This window comes from Anolis sagrei, chromosome 6 (genome assembly GCF_037176765.1).
Source record: "Anolis sagrei isolate rAnoSag1 chromosome 6, rAnoSag1.mat, whole genome shotgun sequence".
Taxonomy (NCBI): domain Eukaryota; kingdom Metazoa; phylum Chordata; class Lepidosauria; order Squamata; family Dactyloidae; genus Anolis; species Anolis sagrei.
Window position 1 is genome coordinate 111,740,164 of NC_090026.1, and position 16,591 is coordinate 111,756,754.

Sequence of the window (16,591 nt, forward strand, 5' to 3'; positions counted from 1 at the left end):
AAATGGCTGTGTGGAATAGAGGCAGATCTTGAAAGAGAGTTAGACAAGTGAAATTAAGATGAACATAGTGCTAGAAAACCACACTCTGATCACTCCCTTAGTTTTAAAACAGGGTACCACTGTGCACCTGTGCAAGTACAGAGTGCTTCTCCTTGAAATATTAATTGACCACTGTAGTCTATATGATCTTCAAATACTTAACAACTTTGCATTATAAACAAAGGGACCAGGGAACTGCAAAACAAAACAAAAAAACCATGGTTCCTGGGCAACTCAGTCATTCCACCAGATATAAAACTCTAATCCCAGCGCTCCTTTCACACCATGCAATATACCACTTTAATTGCCATGGTTCTGTTATGTAGCACACTCGGGTTTGCAGTTTAGGGAGGGGTTTGTAGGATTCTCAGTCAGAGAGCCTCTTTGAACTCCAAAACTGAGGATTTGATAGCAGTTGAAGTGGGATCTTAGTGGTATAATTGTGTAGCGTGAAAAACCCTTTGGTGTTCTAGGAAATCTTCCAAGGACAGGTTTCCAAAACTGATCACCAACACTTTGCTTGCCATAAACAAGGCACAGAAATTGTACTATCAGTACCATTCAATCAAGGAAATTATGGGGTCCTGGTTCAGTCAGCTTTGAAGACTGATAGGACCTCCAAATAGGGCACTGTTTCCTATTACACAATATTCCACTTTTTATAGCAACATCCTCTCATACTTTGGGATGCACAGTTTAGTGAGGGACTAGAGCTAAGGCTTCTAAATTCCCCTACCTAGGATTACATTGGATGCAGCCATGGCATGTAAAGTGGAATCACAGTACTATAACTTCACAGTGTCAAACAACCCAGTGTCTGGTGCCTCCAATGTAACAAACTGCCCATTTCCTAAAAGGAAGAAGAAATAACAACCTGCAGGAAATCTATTAGAATGGGTAAAGGACAAGAAGTAGGATATTTTTCATGGGGGAGAAATCGAGCAGAAGATGGGTGTAAGTCTCTAAAGCAACAGAATAAGAGGGGATTGAAGCAGGATGGAATTCAGTTACTGAATTAGGCACAGGTGAGTGTTCAAAGCCTTTCAAACATGCAACAATCACTGGTGTAGGTTTCAGGCTTGGCTCTGTGAGGGCAAATGGCGGTGGCTGCTCTCTGCTCCATACTTTCTGTGATTCACTGTCTGTCTGTCCTTTACCCAGTGTCTCTGTTTTGTTCTCTTCTCTGTCTTTGCTTTCCCCAAATCTTCTCAGTCCAAAGAGTTTGAGTGGATTTCCTGAACTGGGCAATATACTTAATAATTAATTATCTACCTCATTAGATTTGAAAGATATGGTGGTGCCATGCTACAACAGGATTTTAAAAGCTTGGTATATTTGTACTGTCTAGAGCCAACATATCGTAATGGTTTGAGCATAGAACCATGACACTGGAAACCAGGATTCAATACCCTACTCAGCCATGGAAACCCATATACTCTCAACTTCAGAGTAAGGCAAAAGCTAACTCTCTAAACAAAGATTGCAAAGAAAACCCTATAATAGGTTTGCCTCATGGTTGCCATTATTTGGAAGGCACACAATAACACATCTGCGCTACTTCACTTTTACTGACATGATAACACTACAGAATCATGGAATTTATAGTTTGGTGAAGCACTTGCAACTCTAGGGCCTTCTTACAGAGAATTCTAGTTACCTTGCCAAACTACAAATTGAAGAAATCTTTAGGATGGACCCATGGCAGTTAAAGTTATAGGGAACTGATATAGCTGCATAATGCAATGTGGCAATAGACTATTTCCATTTTGTTCAGGAACAATAACAAGGCTGTCTTTCTGTTGACTTCCTATGAGTTGCTTCAGCTGATTACAATTAGCAGTTCCTGTTCAGCAGGAGCACTGGTCACTTATCATTTCTTGCAGCTTGCTCTCTCTCCACTTGGCTTGGTCAACAAAGGTCACCAGCTGCTTTGAAGGCAGCTCACCACCGCTTCTCTGAACACAAATAGCTGCTTATGGGCTTTGTCTGGCTTCTCTGCATTAGTTGACCCATCTACCTCAAATTCAGTTTTATAGCTAAAGGTGCTGTGACTTCTCTATCCGCTGTTTCATTTTCTGCTAGACAAAATAAAGTGTCTTACTGGAAGAATGAAAAAATCTGCACAATTTTAAAGAATGATTCAAGATCGTTCAATTGTTGGTTTTGAGGTGCATAAAATGAGTATCCCTTTTTCCAATTTCCATGTTATTTTCTTTGAGGGCAGTGTTTCACATACCCTTATACACTTATGTGAAAGTCTGGAGTTTTTGACCAAAACAATCAACCTAAAAAATCTGGGTAAACATCCATGGGTCAGTGAAACTACTATTTCTTAACTCTTACCAAAAAGGAATAATTCCCTTCTCTGAGTACAGTGACAAAATGCGGGATCTTAGTCGATCCCAGAAAAAAACTAAAAGGAGCACTGATCCTCTCTACTTTCTCTGCCATGCCACCAATTCTGGCCTTTTTGTGTGGAAAAATGGCAGTAGTGACCAGGAAGTGGCATTTGTGCTTTTCTCTCTCTGAGGAACAACCCACTTCTTATCCATGGGTCATATCATGATCCATCATTTTGGCACTTCAAAACTGTCCTCAACGTATGCATGAGGTTGACTTCTACATGACTATATATGGTACTTGATATCTACCTAAACTATAAGCTTTATTTATGTTAAACAGCATCCCTGTTTTCTGGAATGTCACATTTACCAGAGGCCCAAGGTTTGGCTATTCAGTAGTATTCTCCTTGGAATATAGGAAGCTGCTTTTTACCAAGCTAGATGGTCTATATAACTCAATATTGTCATTATGATTGTAGCAGCTTTCCAGGATTTCAGATAAAACACATTCCCAACATAGGAAGCTGCTTTTTACCAAGCTAGATGGTCTATATAACTCAATATTGTCAATATGACTGTAGCAGCTTTCCAAGGTTTTGGATAAGGCACACTCCCAACTCATCCTAGAATGGAACTGGGACCTTTTGCACGCATGTGTGTCAACACTGAGCCCCCTGAAACCAGCTTGTTGGTGTTACTTCACACACAAAGCCCCTTGAAAAAAGTATAGAAAGGTATTATTTAATGTTCTTGTACCTTCTAATTCAGTGTGATATGTTTTGGTGTTCTTTCTGCTTCCTCACTTGTAGGCTTGCTCTCCTCAAGAAGAGTGGTGAAGAAGACTGGAAAAACAGGCTGAACAAAAAGCAGGAGTTTGGCCGGGTCTCTGTTGTTGAACGTAGCCCTCCGCTGCAAGAGATGGAGCAGTTCACAAAGAAGGTAGAGTTGCCCTTTTAGAGGGAAAAGTACTCCACTTGAAACCACTTCAGTATTGCAGTTGCTTGGAATTGTACTGCAAATGTGCCTGTTTTGAAATTGTAGCCACACTTGAAGCATGGCATTCACAGTCATCAAGGTCTGAACGTGAAATACAGCAGTTTTATCTCCTTATGCCTCAAGAATTTCTAACATAGACATTTTTGTACTTGGGCAAGGAAGCTTTTCTGGTCTTCTGAATAACATTGCTTTGGACTGCATTGTTTGGTTGGGCCCAAAATATGGGACTTATTTTGAAGCTCCGTTGACTTGAGTTAATTTATATAATCATGGATCATTGAAAATATATTTTGAAGATGCCCATCCTTTCTAACAGAACAGTAGCTTTTGTTGGGTGAGCTGTAATTTGACCTTTTCCTTTCTTCACTGTTCCAAGGACATAGCTGGACTAGCATTCTGGCAATATGAACATCCATTTGAATTTAATTGAGTAATTACATTACTTAAAAGACACATGATTAGCCAACAAAAATGCTTTAATCACTTGATCTTTTGGGAACATATTGCTTCTCAGTCTTGTTTTTAAAAATTCTAAACTTAAACAGATCTGTTCCTTCTCTGTGTAACTGCTGGAAAATGGTACCTTTAGCTGGCATGTACTTAGAATAGTGCTCTGAGACTACAATTGCTCCAGAAGCTTAATTCACAGGAACTGGGCAAGAATTATGAACAAATTGAGAATATCTGTACATGATTCTATACCTGGCATGAGTAAGCTTTCTAACTTGGGGGCCACATGATAGACCAGAGTGGGATGGGTGGGCCAGGAGGGGAGGGGTCTCTCCAAGTCCCCTCCCTGCCCTTTCCTCCCCTTCTCTTTTGGAGGGCGAAAATGAAGGAAAGACAGGAAATGTTTGGATCTCAAAAGGATTGGTCTTGGTCAGGATGAGATGGTGGACGGGAGAAAAAAAAGTGAATCCATGACACCCCATATTGCCTACTCCTGATATAGAATTCTAGCATCCTAGAGCTTGAAAATACCCCCAAGGGCCATCCAGTTCAACCCCTGCCATGCAAGAAGGCAATAACCAAAGCACTAAGAATAGACAGTCTCTGCAGAAAAGCCTCCAGAGAACTACACTCTGAGGCAGCCTATGCCACTCTACACTCTGAGGCAGCCTATGCCACTCTCCAACAGCTCTCTCAGGAATTTTTTCCTAATCTTTTCAGTTGAATCTTTTTTCCATTTGAACCCATTGCTCCCTTGTACCTTGCACTCTAGAGCAGCAGAAAGTCAGTTTTCCCCCTCTGTCCTCCTCAATGGGACACCCCTTTAAATCTTGAAACATGGTTCTCACGTTCCCTCTCTACCTTCTCTTCTCCCAGCTAATAATCCCCCAAGAGGAAAGGAGGAAGGACAAAGTAGGAAGAAAAGGAGAAAGAGAAGGGTGGAAGGGGAGGGAGGGAGGGAGGAAAGAAAGAAGGAAAGACAAAAGGGAAGGAAGGGAAGAAGGAAGGAGAAAGAGAGAGAAGGAGGGAAGAAAGAGGGAAGGAAGGGGGGATGAAAAGGTGGAAGGAAAGGAAGAAGGGAGGGGGAGAAAGGGGAGGGGGAAAGAAGGTAGGAAGGGAGGAAAGAGAAGGAAGGAAGGATAGAATGGTGAGAGACAGGAGGACCTGAGAAAAGAGCCCAAGGGGCTGCAACCAGCCCCCAGGCCTGGGCTTGCCCATGCCTGTTCTATACTCATGATGAAAGATGTTGGGGTTGTTTTGACTGGTGTTGGATGACAATCCATCATGAGCCCCAACATCTTCCATCATGAGTCATACATGCAGACAGAAGCTCAGACCTGTTTCTCCATAGTGGGGTAGCCTGTGTGATCAAGTAGATGTCTGTTCTCGACTTCTCAATGTGTCATAAAATACAAGGTGTTTCAAGTGGAATGCCATTTCATTGCAATTATTCCACTTCCAACTGGTTTTACATTCCAAAAAATGTGGTTTCACCCAAACATCTTGTGTGGGAAAACATTTTGGCTTTATTTTGAAACAGAAACATTTGATTTCTCAAAGGCTTTTATTCAATACATGCAGTCTGGCATCTTTCATAGTGTATAAATGACTCAGTTATTTTTAATACTGATGAAAACTGCATTGACAGCTAAATCTGGATCCTGCCCTGATGATGTACAGATGTTTCATGTTGGGAATTGTTCAGAACAATTGTTCAGAGAAGAGCAACACTCGGGCTGGCCATCTTGCTTTCATGAAAATTGTGTATGCTGTTGAGAAGCATCCTCCACTGCATGTTGTTACGTGATGCTGGAGCCTGTGGCTGATTTTGCTTTGTATGATTTGCATGTGCTTTCATGTGTAACCTGCAGGAGCGATTTGTCACACTCCTAAATATTAATGACCCTTCTGAAGATTGCACATCTGCAATGCTTTGGGGCAATGACATGAATGTATATAAACGCTTAGAGGAGTATTAGCCACTTTGCCTCTTGGTAACATCTTTGATTTTCCAGGAATTAAGAACACCTCAGACTAGTTCAGGCAGGTTAACTCTCAATCAAAAAAACATAGAAAGCATCAACCCTTGTACATGTACTTTTTTACATTCCATGAATAGTTTAAGACAGAAAGTATTTTTAAAGTTGATGAACTTTACAATTAAATACACCTAAATCTGAAAAGTGTTGCAAATGGTATATCTACAGTTTTTTTCTATGTCGTTTTGAAATAGTATGACATGTTTTGCATACATTAAGGGATTGTGCCTACTGGAATTGACTTCATGTTGCCAGAAATGTGAGCCATAGTGATTGTATATTCCAGGACCAGAATATACATTGCTTTTAGTAATAATAATTTTATATTGTATTTTATATTATCTTTTAGAGCTCATCAGCTTTATGAACTTTCTGCTGAAAATTGCATTTGATTCATAATATCTAAGTCTTTAAATAGGAATGAAACTGAAACTACACCTAGTTGGTTTTCATATTATCTTCTCCATCATTCATATTCTTCTCCCCCCATGTTCATAATCATACCAGAAAAAGTTCAGCTCTATTTCATTAAGTGAAGTATCTCTTCACTGAAAGGCACACACTTCTTTCCTAGGACATTATCACACGTGTCTCGTTCAGCAAGTTCTCCTTTGGTAAACCCATCTTGGCTGAGATGGTAGCAGGTCTGTCAAGTCCCTCTTCTTACTACAATTCCTTTTTGAACATGCTTTGGGTGTGTTGGCTTTACTGCAATGCAGGACATGACTCCTCCCAATCCATACTTTACCTGTCTTCATACGTACCCCCCACTTAATTTTTTGTATAAGAACTACACAACATCAATAGTTAACATATTCAATGCTGTGCAATCCCTGAAATCATTTCCTACAGCACTATGAAATACATTTATCTTACTCCACAATAAAATGCACTTTGTAAAGCTGAATGAAAGCAGAAGCTTTTATTCAGAAGCTTTTTTGTTGTTGTTGTTGTTGTGTCAGGAGCAAGTCGTGAGAGAACTGACAGTCTGCAAGGACGTTGCCCAGGGGACGCCTGGATGATTTGATGTTTTTATCATCCTTGTGAGAGGCTTCTCTCATGTCCCCGCATGAGGAGCTGGAGCTGATAGAGGGAGCTCATCCGCCTCTCCCCGGATTCAAACCTGCAACCTGTCGGTCTTCAGTCCTGTCGGCACAGGGGTTTAACCCACTGCGCCACTGGGGGCTCCGTTCAGAAGCTAAAAGAGAGAGAAACCCCATTTTCATTCAATACAAGTTTGAGACAAAACTTGATTTGTGACGAGAATAAAATGATGTTGCGCGATAAAAAGTGTTTTTATTCATTTCTAGGGAGCCTCCAACACAGTTTAGAGATTGGTGTGATAATCTCCCAAGTCAGTTTAGAGTTCCAGAATATTCAGTGAACTCCAGATCATACTGCCAGATTCATTAAGCAAGCAGAAAGGGGTTGAAATATATTTCATTCTAACAAGGAACTCCTTGTTAGAGGCTAAAAATGCTCCCCTTAGGGCAGAGTCTTCCAGAGCTAGCATCTATTCTTATATAAGGGGCTGATTCTTAAGCCAGGGCTGGCAAATGCAGCATGGATCTAGCCACTAGACGGCAACCTGCTTTGCTTGTGGAATTTAAAGCTTTCCTTATGTGGAGCGCACCCACTGAGACTTTTAATCAGACGGGGCAATGGCACTTGGAATGCAAGCTACTTTGTGCCGCTACTCCTTTCTGTCACTCTCTGCAATGTTTCCTGTTTGTTTTAACCTGTAGGAAGAAGGAGGAATTGCAGATGATAATGCCATGTCTAAACTGCTTTGGGTAAGCCTTACCAAAATGCATAGAGGCTATTAAGCAGTTGTCTCATGATTTGTTTCCTAGGTGCATTCCCATCCAACTATAAATTGGGTTTTTTAAGGTGGTGTAGAATAGTTTGCAAATATTACTTTCAGGGTCTGCAACTCATAGCAATGCCACCACAGCTAGCACAGCCAATGGTTGCAGGGATTCTGGTAGATGTGGACCAAAAAAGTATGTTGTTCTTCTTTAAGATTATGGGCGATTCTTTGTTCTAGTAAGGAATAAAATACATTGTCATTTGAAAGCATTGCTTTGGTGGCTAATGGGTCTTGCTGTTGAATGTAGTCTTCACAATGCTTGCTTGCCTTTGTTCAGAGCACTTTCTTATCACTAATTCTTTTAAGTGTTGCATGGGAATGGCTTCAGTAAACATACTATATGTTTTTCTGATTATAGCATACTTTATATGGGGAGAAGATTTGAAGTGGTGTCATAAAAACTATCATGGTTTACTTCCCCTACTTTCTTGCACATCATCTCCTCATCTTTCTAATTATCCCGTATGCTTCTCCCCCAATATCTAGGAACCTGTCTATGCTTCTACTTATCCACCTGCTCTACCTGCTGCCCATACACTTCATCCCTTTGTACCTATTGTTCAGGTGAGCAAATCTTGCACACTCCAAAAAGGTCCTGCAATGATTTGTTGAGCATTTGTTAATGTGGAGGATATATATATTTTCCCATTTTATCCCCTTCTACTTCTGTCTTTCCATCTCTTTAATATATAGTAGGAAATCAGTAATACAGAAATGTGGCATGCCATTATGTATCTAGCAAAATATTTTTTGGCTGCTAAGCGTTTCCCTATGACATAGGAAAAAACCAAAAGATCGATATAAACAATCTACTCATGTTTGACATTTAAGGTAGTTTTCAGGAGTATCATTCAGATTCATTTTTCAGTTGTGAATTGCAATATGCTACAAATCTGTATTATGAACATTCAAATGCTCATACCACACCTCTTATATTTTATTGGGTGAAGTAGACAATCACCCTCTCTGGAAGAAGAACTCATGTTCTGTGTTTTGGTACACTGAAAATAGAAATCAGCAGTATGTAATGTGCAACTAGCAGGCTCCCTTATTCTTAAAAGCAGGTTAATATATATATCACCTGGATTAGTCAACTTAACTAATTCTCAGTTCCAGATATTATTATTTAATTTTAAAATGGCTGATTCCACCTACATTGGTCATTTCTGCTTATACACAAAGGGTATTGTTAAAGACATTAATGGTTGCTTTTGTAAAAGGTCTAAGAGTTGACAAGTCCTAAAGCTTGGATTCAGCACATTACATTGCAACACGTTACTTGGAATGAGTAACGCCTTCTCTGTAATAGACCAGGAATGTTGTTATTACCCCAGGCTGCTTCCTAACTCTGCTCTTGGAAGAGATGGCAGGGTTTCAGAAGAAACCTCTCTATGCTGGCCTAGTTTGGGGCCTTTCTGTCATTAGTTTAAAGTAGTGGTTCCCAGCTTTTTTTTTTTTTTTACCTAGGACCACTTGAACAGGGACCACTTTCCAGTATTAGTACCAAAAGGGTTACAAATCTGTTTTTTATCAACTTTTGATTTGAGTTGGTTATCTGGGTGCTGATTCAGAAAATTGCATTGGATAAACCACATCAGCTCTAATTTCTAATACAGAACATATGCCATCCAAGAGTTGCCATCTGCTTCCCCACAGAAAACCATATTTAATAATCTGGAGCTCAGGTGGTAGTATTAATCTTCCATGGGTAGTCAGCATCTCCCCTCCTGACATCCCCGTTGCCTCAGAACTGTAAGAGGGTTTCATGAGACCAGTTGCTTTCATTGCCACATGGTTTTGAGACAACTATGTAATGGTGAGGCCGCAGACCATATTTTCATTCTTGTGGACCACTGGTGGTCCACGGACCACAGGTTGGGAACCACTGATTTAAAGAAAGGGGTATCTATTTGCACAGGTGGATTGGCAGTGTTTTGATTTTTCGCTATGTACCAATTGGTCTATCTTGCTGTATTTCCCCCATCCTTTTATGACACTGGGGACAAGGAGAGAAGCCCATGAAATGTACATGTGATTTACTTATTTAAGCCATTTTAAACCTCTTTTCAGATTATTCGTTGTTAACTTTGTTATGATTTGTTGTTAAATAAGTCAACGTTGACTTATGAATGGGAGACCTCTAAGTCACCCTGTCCTCAACAACCCCACTCAGATCTTGCAGACTCAGGGCCATGGTTTCCTTGACTGATCCTATCATCTGAAATGAGATCTTCCTCTTCCTACTGCCCTTCACTTTACCATATATTTTCATCTTTTCTGGTGAGTCATGCGGTCACATGATATGTCCAGAGTACAACAACCACAGGTTTCTCATCTTGGCTTTCAGGAAGAGATCAGGCTTGAATTGCTCTAGGACCCATACGTGTGTCTTTTTGGCGGTTCACTATAACTGCAGAATTCTTTAGCAATATATCTCAAATGAGGTGATTTTCTTCCTAAGCTTTTTTCTTTGTCCAGCTTTCATAACCATACCATACATAAAAATGGGGAGTACCCATCTTAAATTTAGCATTTGGTTATATGTCTTTACACTTTAGGATCTTGTCTGATTCCTTCATAGCTGCCCTTCCTAGTCCTAGTCTTCTCATTTCCTGAATGCCATGCTTTCCTCTCTGATTAATGATTGAACCAAGATATGAAAAATCTTGAACTATTTCAAATGTTTTCATTCTCTACTTTAAAGTTTAAATTGTCTGAGGCAATGTAATCCTTGGTGAATTATCTCTAGAAGCCAAATCACAAAACGGATACTATCATATTTTGGCCATATTATGAGAAGACATGGCAAATTAGAAAATACATGTTTGGTGAAGTGAGATGCAGCAGGAAAAAAGGAAGACCACATTGCAGACTGATAGATACAGTCAGGGAAGTTACAACTGACTTCTGTTTGCTGTACCTGGTCAGGACTGTTGGTGTCATTATGTCCTGGAGGTCCCTCATTCATATATCAAACTTGATAACAAGAAATAGTTATTGCCCTTAGACTGACAGTACAAAAAAAATGACATAAAAGGGAAAACATGGGGAAAAACAGCCATTCTTAAAATTCTGAAGCTCTTATAATGGAGATGGGAGGGAGAAGGATAGACAGATAGGAAAATGTTATGGGTGAGAAAACTATGAGCATTTAGTTCAGATTCCTAGGTTGAACATATGGCCATAAGTACTTTGTTCTCTGAGTCTTAAGACACTGTTTTTCATTTGGCCAAACAGGAAGAACCTTGGATTTTCAGCAAAAAAAACCAACATCAAATTACATTGTTTCTGTAAGCTTGAGGTCTCCTCAGCCCTGCTTTAAAAACAAGTAGATCCAAGGGAAATTGCACATTTAAAATAAAGAGATTTCACTGCTGAAACAAACTTTTACACCAGTGTCTACATATCATAGGCTATATTTTTCACTGCTTTGGAGGAGGAGTAGCAGTATTCTAGGAAGGCTATTTCACATCCACTCCTGATGTTCTAAGTCTAGGCTGGTCGTCTTTTGTTTTGCTTGTATTCAGCTAGGAAGCGGAGAGATGATTGCTTCCTATTTCTGATCTCTTCCTGCTCCTCTGCCTTACCCCTCTTTCTGATACTTCCATTTCTTTTTCCTTAAGGTCAGTAATTCTAGTTTGAGAAAGCCAAGCCCTTTGGCCTTTGAGCGTCACCCCTGGAGATGGAAGGTGAAATGATCTGCCTGTTTCTTTAGTTTAGCAAGGAATTGGATGAAACTCAGCTTTGAAACTCATTGCTAAAACAGTGAATTTCACTGACAACTGCATGAGATTTGTCATCATGTAGAAAAGTGGCACTTAGAGAACTGTAATTGTATGCAAATGCCACCTTATAAGAAGTATATGTATATTAAAAGTGTCACTGCAGACATAAATATATTCTCACTTTTGTTCTGTATCTTTCCATTAACTTTGCATGCACTCTTCTACCTTCTTTCAAGTTTTCTCTTTTGTCCTTTTGCTCTGTAACTCAGGTATGCAATCTTGTCACCACACTTTATAAATTGAGAAATTAAGTGGCTTGTGCTGGTTCACTTTTCCCCCTGGTGCTCACCACTACCACCACCACCTTTTTAATTTATTTATGGCTTACAAAACTTAAAGCAAATACCATTGGGTAGGGTTGCCTTCTTTAGTGTTTTCCCACCTTTTGCTTCAGTTCTGAATCTGAGATTCCTTGCTGGATTCTTCTGGTGGTGAACCAGTCTAGCAGTGTTTTCTGAAATGCAGGAATAAAACTCATTCCTCATCCCTTCCAAGGAATTGATTGAAAAAAGAGGCATAGTGAATGAATATTTTGGGAATAACCAGTGTTTGTATAACATGGCCTGAAGGCAAAATAGTCTAGATTACTTTGGGATACATTTCAACCTGTATGGTTATGTGATATATTGTGCTGTCGTGGTTTGTTTAAATGAAAATGAATCCTGAAATTCATCTGAGATCTTTACAACCATGCATACTATAGGCATACTGTCTTCTGAATTAATAGCCCATAGCCATTTTTTACTGGCCTAGTGATAAAAATGTACTTAATGTTTGATATTTACGTAAGCTCTTGGAAATTTGCTCTTCTTGCAATGGCAAGCATATCTCTGTGGCAGTTACTTTTCCTCTGGATTTCATTAGTGATATATTCATACACTAATATTTTCTGTGATTCCTTCAAGCCATCCATTAAAATAGTTGTAAGAGCAAATGTCTAGTACTTAGAAAAACAGGCCTGGAAGTGAAACATTGTTCATTTTACATTTATTCCTTGCTATTTTTTAAACAGTGTTATATCTAAATGGGCCAACGTCATAAGCACTTTGCATCTCTATCCATTCTAGCCAAGAGCTTTCATAGCGAGATTGAATCCACGGACTGTTGATCACCTATTTAAAAAGTATTTAATATGACTATGTGGCTCCCGGTGGCACAGTGGGTTAAACTGCTGAGCTGCTGAACTTGCTGACCAAAAGGTCTCCAGTTCAAATCTGGGGAGTGGCGTGAGCTCCTGCTTTTAGCCCCAGCTTCTGCCAACCTAGCAGTTCAAAAACATGCAAATGTGAGTAGATCAATAGGTACTGCTCTGGTGGGAATGTAACGGCATTCCATGCAGTCATGCCGGCCACATAACCTAGGAGGTGTCTGTGGACAACACCTGCTCTTCGGCTTAGAAATGGTGATGAGCGCCACCCCACAGAGTTGGACATCACTGGACTTAATGTCAGGGGGAAAAAATTACCTTTACTTTTTTTGTGGCATAGATTTTGCATTTCCTGTGAATATTAAAGTTTAAAAACACATAGGTCTAGTTTTTTCTTCTTCCCATCAGCAGCGTTTGCTGAGCATTCTTATATATTGGAAACATATGAAAGAAACATCTAGATTGGTAACAAAGTAGCATCATACCCACAATGTTGTACTGCCAACAAAGTACTACAAAACGCTGCATAAAGTAACCCCACAACAATTTGCAGATGTGAACAAGGAGATGTGTGGCCAAGCAACGTCAGAGTGTATTCAAGAGGTCAAAAGTCATTAATGAAGAAGAAGAAAAGCTAGGCCAAGATTTCACTTCCCTCACCAAGATAATTGACAGCAAACTACTTCTGTAGTTTGAACTCCGTTTGTAGCTATTGAAGTATGCTGAGGAAGAGGGGCACTGGAAACTAGGACATTTTTAAAGCAGATGAAAAAGTTGGACAGGCAAAGGATTAATCAGGAACCAAAAGAGCAAAGATACATCATGGGAAAATGCTATCTTTGTTTAACATCCTTGTTAGCAAAAAAAAAAAAAAAAAGGAAAATAGAGAGATTGGAAGATATAACACATTTAGAGGATGCAGAATGCCCACTGTTGGCTGGGTTATTGTGTCTCATATTTTTTTTTGCATGCTCAGACTGGCTGTTCATTGCCATTTCTTTCTCTTTGGAAAAGCAGCGAGTGTCGGATGGTGGTGAAAGTCAAATGACAATTGAAGAAAGAAAGCAACTGATCAGCGTTCGGGAAGAAGCTTGGAAGGCCAAGGGGAAAGGAGCAGCAAATGACTCCACGCAGTTCACTGTGGCCGGCAGAATGGTAAAGAAGGGTCAGTAAATTATCCATCCTTTACCTGTCTTTTTATTAGTTTTTCGTGCTGAAACAAGGCAAGCGTGGCAGGATTTGCTGAGGAACATTCAATTACTTTAATCTATGGAAGCTGCTCATTTTCATTTCCTCCTCCATTCTTTGTTGCTGAGCCATTCCAATTATACTAAAAGCCCAGGAGGACAATGCAGCAACAGCAGTAGCAAACTGTTTGTATTCTGAAGCTGGCAGTATATTTAGCTTCTCCATGTACACAACCGTATGTTTAGCTTCTCCATGTACACAACTGGATTGTAAATAGCAAACAATGTTTGTGTATGTTAGATCTGAGCAATCAACCTGTGTTCTGATTGCTTCTTGCTTAGGTATCCAACTAATGTGCATCTTACTGGCATTAGGAAATGCCTTAATCTGTTTCGATCTGTACCTTTCATCTTATTCTTGCTGTACATTTAAAAATATGGATAGTTCTATTTAGAGCATTGAAACTGTCTGGAAGTGAAGACCACATCAGTACAGATAAGGAGTGTGGGGAATCATCTGACACTCTAGATTAGTGGTTCCCAACCAGTGGTCCATGGACCACCAGTGGTCTGCAAGAACAAAAATACTGTTTGCAGCCTCACCATTACTACACCGTTGCCTCAAAAATCATGGCAATGAGAGTGATTGGTCTCACGAAACCCTCTTAGGCAACAGGGATGTCGGAGGAGAGAGGCTGACTACCCATGAAAGATTATTACTACCACATCAGCTCTAGATCATTAAATATGGTTTTCTGTGGGTGGGCAGATGGCAGCTATTGGATGGCATATATTCTGTAGCAGAAACTAGAGCTGATGTAGTCTATCCAATGCAATTTTATGAATCAGCACCCCAAATAACCAAGCCAAATCTAAAGTTGACCAAAAACTGATTCGTAACCCTTTTGGTACTAATGTTCGAGAGTGGTCCCTGGTTAAAAAAAAAAAAGGTTGAGAAACACTGATCCAGACATTGTTGAATTGCATCCCCCAGCTTGGGAACCAGCATGATATTGTGGTTTGAGCATTGGTTATGGAAACCCCTGAGTAACTCTGGACAAGTAACACGTTCCCTCTGGACAAGTAACACTTTCTCAGCCTCAGAGGAAGGCCAAGGCAAATTCCCACTAACAGATCCCGCCAAGAAAACTCTTAAGATTCACCTTAGCATTGGTGTAAATCAGGCATGATTTGAAGGCACACACAGCAACCACATTATCCCAGCATTTCTCATTATTGGCTTACAAGTAATATGTAAATATAATGTATTATATTATTACCATAGCACAATATTAGTATTATATATTACTATATTGTACTGTACCATTATACTGTAATATTATTAGTAATATTACATGTAATATAATATATATAATTATAATATCATGTTTATTAGTATTATATTGTATTACATTACAATATTATCAATATTATATGTATATACAATATATTATATTATATTATATTATATTATATTATATTATATTATATTATATTATATTATATTATATTATTAGCAGAGTGCAGGAGACAAGGTGGAACTGTCTTCCTGGCCCCACTCTTCACTCTGGTCCCAGAGCAGCAGTTGGTGCTTGTTTTTGTTAATTTGTAATTCCCTGAAATGCTCCATTGCTCTAGTTGTTAACCTCCTTCATGTTTACCAACTTATGGCCACCCTGTGAATGAGAGACATCCAAGTTGACCTATCCTCAACAATCCTGCTCAGGTCTTGCAGACTCAGAGCTGTTGCTTCTCTGATTGAGCCTATTCACCTGGAATGCAGTCTTCCGCCTTTCCAACTGCCCTTAATGTTACCATCTCTATGTAGTAGAGTCTTAAATGAAGTAGTTTAATTTGGTATAACGAGAGGGAGGGGGGTTGCAGGTGAAATGTTTAAACATGTCAATATTCTAGTAGTTGAAGGATGCATTGTCTAATGTGAAACTGCAATTTTTATTTTGTAGGCTTAGCTTCACCTACTGCCATCACACCAGTGGCATCCCCTTTCTGCAACAGATTGAAATCAACAACACCCATTTCAAAACCCCTGGAAGGTAAGCCATTAAGAATTGTTAGATCCAGGTGAGAAACATGGCTTTTATTCCTCATTCCTTGAATTGGAATGACAGCTTTCATTCTTATTTTGTTTAGAAATTGAAGCTAGGCCAGATATGCAGTTAGAATCAGACATGAAGTTGGACAAACTGGAGACTTTCTTGGGAAGGCTGAATAGCAAAGGTATGCAATGTTTCTAGAAAGCCGTCTGGAGTTCATTTACACTCTTGCTTTTGTTACTAGTTCAGCCATTAAATTTTGTTTTACTGATTACAGTTTATGAATTATATACCAATAATTCAACACTCAATAATAAAGTATTGTTCAGTTCTAGAATTGAAATGAATTCATTGACTGGTGGTGGGTTTAGAGTCATGAAAGCTCATGCTAAAATATAAACGTTCGTCTTAAAGGTGCTTCCACATTTTTTTCCCTTTTCTTCCATTTTTTCACCCTTCTTGTAGTTGGTGGAATGCAAGAAACTGTTCTGACAGTCACAGGAAAATCTGTGAAAGAAGTGATGAAGTTAGATGATGATGAAACGTTCTCCAAATTTTACCGTGTGAATTACCCCACTTCTTCGTTGCCTTTGGAGTTAGATGAGGACTTTGATGCCATATTTGATCCTGATGCACCAAAGTAAGAACTTCAATTTTCATACCTTTTCACAATACTGTATTG

The 16,591-nt window shown here is 39.5% G+C and overlaps 1 protein-coding gene across 4 annotated transcripts in view; it reads left to right on the plus strand.

The window, feature by feature from the left end:
* The window catches only part of SVIL (supervillin), a 125,240-nt gene that overhangs the window by 86,044 nt on the left and 22,605 nt on the right, over positions 1-16,591 (plus strand). For 3 of the 4 annotated variants that reach the window (XM_067470347.1, XM_067470348.1, XM_060782485.2), the window contains exons 18-25: positions 3,191-3,320; positions 7,612-7,659; positions 8,223-8,300; positions 11,360-11,425; positions 13,683-13,833; positions 15,820-15,909; positions 16,007-16,093; positions 16,375-16,549. In XM_067470347.1, coding sequence (XP_067326448.1) covers positions 3,191-3,320; positions 7,612-7,659; positions 8,223-8,300; positions 11,360-11,425; positions 13,683-13,833; positions 15,820-15,909; positions 16,007-16,093; positions 16,375-16,549 — 825 coding nt within the window. The remainder of the gene's footprint in view (positions 1-3,190; positions 3,321-7,611; positions 7,660-8,222; positions 8,301-11,359; positions 11,426-13,682; positions 13,834-15,819; positions 15,910-16,006; positions 16,094-16,374; positions 16,550-16,591) is intronic. The other variant, XM_060782486.2, reaches the window with a different exon arrangement.